The sequence below is a fragment of the Mus pahari genome, chromosome 4 (assembly GCF_900095145.1).
Source record: "Mus pahari chromosome 4, PAHARI_EIJ_v1.1, whole genome shotgun sequence".
NCBI classification, from domain to species: Eukaryota; Metazoa; Chordata; class Mammalia; order Rodentia; family Muridae; genus Mus; species Mus pahari.
The window spans coordinates 141,879,952-141,888,744 of NC_034593.1; the positions used below are offsets into that span (position 1 = coordinate 141,879,952).

Below are 8,793 nucleotides of genomic sequence, written 5' to 3' on the forward strand. Positions count from 1 at the left end.
ACAAGGCAACTTATCAAAGAAAATGCTTTAGTTTAATTTCACATTATTGTTTGAGAGGAGTGGAGCACAAGATGGTAGCACTCAGGCCACCCAGTGCTCACATCTTGATGTGCAAGGAGGAGGCACGAGAGAACACTGGGAATGGCTGGTCTTTTGAAACCTCAAAGCTCACCCCTTGTGGCACACTTCCTCCAACAAAGCCACACTCTAATCATTCGAAAACAGTTCCTTCAACCAGAGATCAAGTATTCAAATATATGAGCCTATGGGGGACACTCATTCATCCTACCAAATTTCAATTCCTAGTTCCCATAGGCCTGTAGCCACATCATAACGCAAAACTAACTTAGTCCTACTTCAAGAATCCCCGTAGGCTTTTTAAAGTCTCAACATTGCATAAATATCCAAGTCTAAGTGTCTTCTGATCCTCAAGGCAATGCTTTAATTCTAAACCCTGTAAAGTACAAAACCCTAGCTCAATGCTTGCAATACACAATGGCATAGAATATATATTACTATTGAAGAATGGAGACAGGGGGCATAGGAAGGAAATTCCAAGTCAAAACATCACACCTTCTAATCCTTGCCAAGCAGTTTCAACAAGTATTAAACCACATGACTTATGTTCAAATACATGACCTTTGGGGATTCATTCTCATCCAAACCACCACAATGTCTATGTTGGTGTGTGCGTGTACTTGCATGTGTGGNTGAGTGTCCAAGTGTGTACGTAGGTCAGAGGTCACCCTTGGTTGTCATTTCTAAAGCATTGTTTATCCTGTTTCATTTGTTGTTGTGTTTGGTTGTTGTGTCTGAGACAGGATCTCTTATGACTTATGTTCAAATACATGACCTTTGGGGATTCATTCTCATCCAAACCACCACAATGTCTATGTTGGTGTGTGCGTGTACTTGCATGTGTGGGTGAGTGTCCAAGTGTGTACGTAGGTCAGAGGTCACCCTTGGTTGTCATTTCTAAAGCATTGTTTATCCTGTTTCATTTGTTGTTGTGTTTGGTTGTTGTGTCTGAGACAGGATCTCTTATGACTTATGTTCAAATACATGACCTTTGGGGATTCATTCTCATCCAAACCACCACAATGTCTATGTTGGTGTGTGCGTGTACTTGCATGTGTGGNTGAGTGTCCAAGTGTGTACGTAGGTCAGAGGTCACCCTTGGTTGTCATTTCTAAAGCATTGTTTATCCTGTTTCATTTGTTGTTGTGTTTGGTTGTTGTGTCTGAGACAGGATCTCTTACTGAACCTGGAACTCTTCAAGTAACAGGGGAGAGGCTATCAATGCCCAGGGTCCCAACTACCCCCTGATCCCTAGCGCTGATTTACAGGTGCGGACTACAACACCTGGACACAGCATGCCTTACTGACTGAGCTGCCTTCCCAGTCCTAACTTTAGTTTGTAAATGAAAAGTATGAGAGTAACTGGGCTGGAGAGATGCCTCAGTGGGTAATGACATTTCCTGTGCCAAGTCTTGTGACTGAATTCCACCCCTGTAACACAGAGGAAGGTGGAAGAAGAGAACCAAACAGAAACACAATCATACATCAGATTTAATATTTAATCAATCATTAAGGCAACGGGCACTGCTGAGACACCACCTTGGAAGCTCTGCCTCTCTGAGCCTCCAGTTGGGGATCTGCTGTCGCCCACTTTCACCTATCCTGCAGGCATCATTCAGAAGGATGAATAACCCAGTAAATACTCAGAAACCCAAGCGACCTTTCAAAGGCATAGCAGACCTGTGGATCCTGATTCTCCAGGGAGTCTTACATCAGAACCTGTGAAATACTTCAGCAGTGTTTTAGGAATGTTGCTTATGTTGGACACTGACCTACACCACAAGGACCAGTCTCACTATGTGGTCTTGTTTTGACAAATGACATTGGTTTCCAAGCATAGATGGCATGTGTCCTGACATGGAATGCAAATTGGCATCTCTACTAAAATGCCATACCTCAACAATAAAGATTTTTTGATGATTGAATCTAACCAGAGATGCTTTAACATACTGGGGTGGTATGTGATATAATTGCTGTGTCTGGACCATGGCCCTGTGTCTAAATGTCTACTGAGGTAGACTTACTCTTGATGCTGTGGGAGGCTATAAGTTTTAAGACACGTAAATACATTTATGCTTATTGTGAAATGTTTTTTTCAAATATTAATTTTTGAAATGAAAGTAGGGTATACTGTGCATTATAATTGTGAGATAATTTATTGATAATAAGATATAAGAGTAGTGGGAAGTGTTGTGTTTGCTCACTTCAACGTGCCTGATGTTCAATTTTTATATTAATGTGTCCATTGAATTTGAAAGCATTTCTTTTCACAATGAAGGAAAGGTATTTTCCAATCATGGTCCATGTTAGTTAACAATATCTTATCAACTGAAGGTTTCATATATATCTTTAGTGTCCCTCTGATGACCTTTATAATCTCATACATAACCTATAAAATTCTATATTTTAGTTTCTGCTTTGTATACATTGATCTAAGTGACCTATTTCTCACATCTCCCTCTCCCTCTCCCTCCCTGCTCTCTTTCTCTCTCTCTTTGTGGCACTGAACGGAGATCTAGGGATAGAGAAAAGAGCAGCCATCGGCATAAATGAACAACCAGAGCAAGCTGCGCAAGAGGTGCACACACTGAAGGAAGAATCCATGAAGGAAGATGAATCTTCCCAGCCTAAGGATTCTGATGCCTATGTGGGAGTGAGGGAGGAAGCAGGGATGCAGGAAGATGATACCCACCATCCCCAGCATGCTGAAATGGATGCGGGACTGAGAGAGAGAGAAGGGATGCAGGAAGATGGTACCTGCCATCCCCAGGATGCTGACATGGATGTGGGACTGAGGGAGAGAGCAGGGATGCAGGAAGATGGTACCTGCCATCCCCAGGATGCTGGCATGGATATGGGACTGAGAGAGAAAGCAGGGATGCAGGAAGATGGTACCTGTCATCCCCAGGAGGCTGCCATGGATGCAGGACTGAGGAAGAGAGCAGGGATGCAGAAAGATGGTACCTGCCATCCCCAGGATGCTGACATGGGTATAGGATTGAGGGATAGAACAGGGATGCCAGAAGATGGTACCTGCCATCCCCAGGATGCTGACATGGATGCAGGACTGAGGGAGAGAGCAGGGATGCAGGAAGATGGTACCTGCCATCCCCAGGATGCTGACATGGATGCAGGACTGAGGGAGAGAGCAGGGATGCAGGAAGATGGTACCTGCTATTCCCAGGATGCTAACATGGATGTGGGACTGAGGGAGAGAGCAGGGACTTCAGAGGTTCCCTTGGGGGAGAGGAGTCCTACACGAGCTCCACCAGCATCAGCAGAACAGTCTGCAGAGAAAGGGGAGCGCCATCTGAATGTAGCTAGTGAGGCAGAGGCAGGAAAGGCAGGAAGTAGCAGGCATGGGGAGAAGCAGGCGACCCCCTCAGGAAAGGCAGCAGCAGAAGGCTCTGTGTTTTTAAGTGTAGAGCAGGCTGCAGACAGACAGAGGGACGAGAACCTGGACAGGCAGGCCTTGCTGCAGACACAGATGGAGATAGGAACAGCAGTTTCTGAAGCTGGGCAAGAATTGGAGAAGGCAGAGTTCACAGACAGCACCGGGCTCAGCTCAGAGACTCTTGAGGAAGCAGCAGTTCTGAAAGAAGCAGGCACTTCTGACGTGAAGGAGGTAGAGAGGGAGGTGGGCTTCCCCAGAACAGATGGAGAGCAAGGTGAAGAGGAAGCTCTTACGGAGCTGGAGGTCATGGGGCCTGTGGAGGACACAGGGTCAGAGAGAAAGGGTGTTTCTGAAGAGTCAGGACTCGGGGGAGAGAGAGCAGCCACAGAGAGGAAGGGATTTCTGGAAGAAGCTCCCTTCAGCGCCTCAACAGGAGAAGCTCAAGCAAGCCCCAGGGAGGTTTTCAGGGGCCACCATGAGGAACTCTGTAAGGAAGACACAGCAAGGGAGGGAGTCATAGCTGACACAGAATCCACCATGGAACAGGATCTGCAAGCAGTGTTCCCCGGGGAATTAGTTGCAGCTGGAGGCATAGAGAAAGTTGAGAGGCCCACACCACCTCTGAGGGAAACTGGATCTGAAAGAGAAGAGGAGACAGGGCCTGAGGTGCTGAAGACAGAAGACTTGTTAGGAGAGCAAAAGGTTAAAGGGGAAGAGGAGGGCACAGTGAGGGAAGTGGGTTTTGAGGAAGAAGACTGGGCACCCTGCCCTGAGACGGAGGCTCATGCAGATGATGTAGAACCCACAGGGGCTACTGAGATGGGGGAGGCTACAAAGCTTCTAGAAGATCCTCCCAAAGAAAGAACCATTACCTTGTCTGAAGCAACACCTCAGTTTGAGAAATCGCCAAAAGAGAGTGAAGCCACAGCCACAGAACACAAAGGAGGAGAAGAGCTGCCAGGCCAGGAGAGCGAGGCTCTGTGGCATCAGGGGAGGGGCCTCAGTCATGATGGAGAAGGGCTGCTAGGAGCTCCTGGACCTGAGCCAGCAGACAAAGCCCAGGGACCAGAGGGCTTTTTCACAGCCAGATGTGAAGAGTGGGCTGCCAAGGAGCTGGACAGCAGTGCTGGGTCAGAGAGACTAGAGGAAGACCTGCCTTTGCAAGCACAAGAAGACATCATGATAATGACCCAGGAAAACCTTCCTGAGGAAAGGCACGCCAGGGCAGTGGAGGTCTGTGGAGAAGCTAAGGATGAGAAGCCACAGGGGGGAGGGAGCAAGGATAAAGAGTATCCTCCAGGGACAGTGACTAGCAGCCTGACAGAGCAGAACTGGACCATGGGAGGAAGCACTGTGGAGGCTGAAGAGGATCCGCATGGAGGAGGAATTGAAGAACCAACTGCAGAGCAGAGGGAGGATTCGGCAGAGTCAAAGTCAGCTGCCAGGATCCCTGCGGCCTCTTCTGCTGCAAATGCTCAAAGGGAAACACGGGACAGGGCAGGTGAGGCTCTAGAAGCAGCAGCTGAAGAAAGGACAGGGACTGAGGACGCGACGCCAAGAACAGAGAAGGTAGCAGTGGTGGAGGAAGTGACATCAGCAGGGGCTACGGTGGAGACTGAACAGGAAGAGGATCCTGAAGCACAGGACAGAGAGGGAGGGGAAGCGAAAGATTCTGGGCACACAGGTACTGCTGGGGAGGACACAGGGGCTACCAGGAAGGACGGGGAACACCAATCAGGAGCAGCTGAAGAGTTCAGAGGATCAGTGTCTCAGAGAGAGACAGCTTAGCAGAGTGTATCTAGAGGCAGCACCTCCAAGGAAACTGGATTTTTCTAGAACTCAGAAGCATCTGGTGAGCTCCAGTCTGGTGTGTTTCCAGGACATCCAGAAAGCTCGCATGCGTCTCCTGTCTGTGATGCAGGTTTCACTAGTGTCTCCCATGTTCTTATGTGCTCTTCAGTTCCATGCTGCTCAGCTCCATGGATTTGGTGGACACAGGGAGGCGCTAAAGCATGCAGAGGAGGCGCTAAAGCATGCAGAGGAGGCGCTAAAGCATGCAGAGGAGGCGCTAAAGCATGCAGAGGAGGCAGATCAGCTCTCTCTGTGGTCTTTGACTCATTCGCCATCTTTGTAAACAGGGTTTTTTGAAGTGAGGTCTGTAAGTCTTACAAGGCTCAAGGACAAAATATACAATAGAGAGAGAAGTCGGACACTGAGGAGAAAGAGCATGATCAAAATATGAGAATTTTAAAAAGCATGCAGAGAAGAATGTGCCCTCAGCTACAGAGCCCAGAAATAAAGAATTAAAAGTCACTTTTGAACTCTCCACATTAGAGTTCTTTTACACATACACACATAAAATCCACACCAAAAGCCACCATGGCTTTGGTTTTTTGAAGGATGGGATAAAGCTCGTCTGTGGACATTTAATCTTGTAATGCTTCTATCCTTTTACCTCTGGTGTTTTACAAAGTTTAATCAATGTATGTTTTCCATGCATAGATTACAAATGCTGTACATATTTAATATACAATGTTTAAAATACCTGAGTTTTGAATAGTGTTAGTAAACACCAAAATATATTTACTTTACAGAGTCTGTTGTTTCCAAGATATCACCACATCGCTGGCACATACTTACTATTATTTTGAGTGATTTTATCATCAGTAATATCTTTTTTCTTCCCAGGATATTATGAAACTGTCTTGGTTAAAGATGCAGAGTGGGAACAGACTGAGGCAGGTTCTTCACCAGGAGTTCAGAGTCTCTTTTAGCTCACTGCTGGCCTGAGCCAGTCTCAGTTGTTGACACTGGTCAGTAGGTTAGTAACCATGGTGACATAGCTCAAGTGGATGTCCCTTCAAGGGAGCTGTGGCTGCAAACAGAGAACTGGGGGATACTGAATATCCCACACAGATAGTGTGCCTATATTTAAATCAAAGTGATGATTTATTCAAACATTTGACTTTTACCAAAGATTACCAGAAGGCTGATGGCTTGATTTTGTTTTAATCACTTATCTGACAGTTAAATATTACTCCCAATTTCACGCACGGGTATTGTATCTTAGCCACCTTGGAAATTCACTGACTCTTGGAAAGGTTACCTCTTCCTATTTACACCTGAGGGACGGGAAAGGTAATATGCAAACCTTCCTGAAAAGGTCCTTTGTGTGTGTTTGAATCCTGTTTTCTTTGGTGGAGAAGAAATGTGTGGCTCTCAGCATTTTGTTATTGGGAGCATTATCTACCAGGTTGCTCGAATGTAAACAAGATATAATCTAGGTAAGCATGAGAGGGGTGTGATGACCACAGGGGACATGGTCCATCACACACACTCTGAGAAAACATGGTCCATCACACACACTCTGGGAAGATGTGGTCCATCACACACACTCTGAGAAAACATGGTCCATCACACACACTCTGGGAAGATGTGGTCCACCATACACACTCTGGGAAGATGTGGTCTATCCGACACTGTCTGTACTTGATGTCACCCTGAAGCTCAGCAGCTCACCCTCCCTCCAGGGTTCTGTTATTTTAAACCTGAGTGACCCCACAGTGCACAGTAAGCCAGAAGTCACAACCGCTCTCCAGATGGCACCCAGATAACATTTCCTTGTTGGGTAACAGCCTGCTCCTAGGGGCTGGGATTCCTTTAACACAGTCCATGCTCCAAAACTCACACTGTTGACCCCTTTTTAAAAGTGAGGAGATGAAAAATTTCCAAGACAGCAATTTCCCAGCCAGGAGAAGAATCAACCTTTTATGGTGCACTTTTATGAGTGAACTTTTGGCCCACAAAAGCTTCAGATATATCTAGGTTTAAATGCATCAATGTTTTAATTTTTTTTCTTGATTCTATTATGTAGCCAAAGTTGAGGAGTCATGCGGTCTTCCATCTGCCTTGTATTTCTCTTGTCAAGGTGTCCTGTTGGTATAGATGGTTTTAATTTTGATGAACAATGGAGCTTTGTGATAACCAGTGGTAGACAGAGCTGTTCCAGAGCAGGCATATTGGCACAGAGAATGGACAGATCATTTCACCAGGAACGCCAATACATCAAGCTTACCGCCTGCTGCTTCCCATAATTAGAAACTGCATAGAGTTTGGGGAGGGTGGAATAGAAACTGCTGTTATAGAAAACCCTTGAGGTGATTCTAAAGTGTTCCACAACCTAAACACTGCTGAGGTAGGTCATTGGTTAGAACAGATCTCATCTTGGTTGTAAAGCAAATCACAGGAGTATTGTCAAGTTCTTCTCTGTCTCCATGCCTTTCCTGATCCACATGTCCTCCTGTGTGGTCATCTGAAGGAGATGATAGTCACCATAAAAATGATGACGCCACCCTTCAGCTCATTTCAGTAGGGTTGTATGCAGTGTGTTTGGAAGACTTGCCTCTCCCCACTGAAGAACAAGTCGATGGAATCCAACCCTGCCCCATGCTCTGGTTTGTGACTGGATATCATCCGCTCCACATGTGGTTCCATGTGTTACTCATCCACATTATTGTGCCTTCTACAGGATTTGCCCCTGGTGTTGCCCCTCTGCCACAGAGCACTTTAAACACAGTACTGATGAGAAAGATTGGAAACTCCTTAATCACTTTGAAAAGAGAGTTTTGTGCGATGTGTTAAATGGAAATTGCATTGGATTATTTTTATATTTAACACCTTCCATCAGCCCAGCCTGTAGTGTAATTCTACAATCTGCATGTGGGTTTAACTGTGAAATTCTGTGTTGTGATGTTTTGATTGAGTAAATTTTATCTCTGCAAATATTACACCAATAAAATTATGCTTTGCGAAACTGATTTCTTCCCCATAGTTTATTCATTATTAAAAAAAAAAAAACAATACATTTGCAGGCTTGACAAAGAAGAGTTGACTTTTAAGATGCTTTGTGATACTTTCTTGTAGAATTTGAATGACAAGAACAGATAAAGGAGGGCAGCCTTATTGGGCTGTACTTTTAAGTGTATGGGTTTGTAGACTGCCTGCTTCATCTGCATCTCCTAGATTCCTGGGATAATGCCAGAGAGGAGAGTTACTCTCACCACTTTATCGACAAGCATAAACGGAGGTCAGTGTAGTTAAGTGCCTGTCTGAAGTCACGGTCAATCTCAGGTCACATAGCTTCTACCTTAGACTAGCTTTGGAAACACCAGACACTATGCCTAGAAATATTCTAGACTAGGACACTAAGTGTTGGTCTTCACATGTTTCTGTTGAAGGAGAAAATCTCTTACTGATACATCTGCTAACAGTGTGTGTGTGTATGTGTGTGTGTGTGTATGTGTGTGTGTGTGTGTATGTGT

The 8,793-nt window shown here is 45.6% G+C and overlaps 1 protein-coding gene across 2 annotated transcripts in view; it reads left to right on the plus strand.

Annotated features, from left to right (window-relative positions):
- Positions 1-8,285, plus strand: part of Erich3 (glutamate rich 3) — a 102,477-nt gene extending 94,192 nt beyond the window's left edge. The window contains exon 14 of one of the 2 annotated variants that reach the window (XM_029537180.1): positions 2,592-8,285. In XM_029537180.1, the coding sequence (XP_029393040.1) occupies positions 2,592-5,260 (2,669 nt within the window). In that variant the 3' untranslated portion in view covers positions 5,261-8,285. The remainder of the gene's footprint in view (positions 1-2,591) is intronic. The other variant, XM_029537181.1, reaches the window with a different exon arrangement.
- The last annotated feature ends 508 nt before the right edge of the window (positions 8,286-8,793 follow it).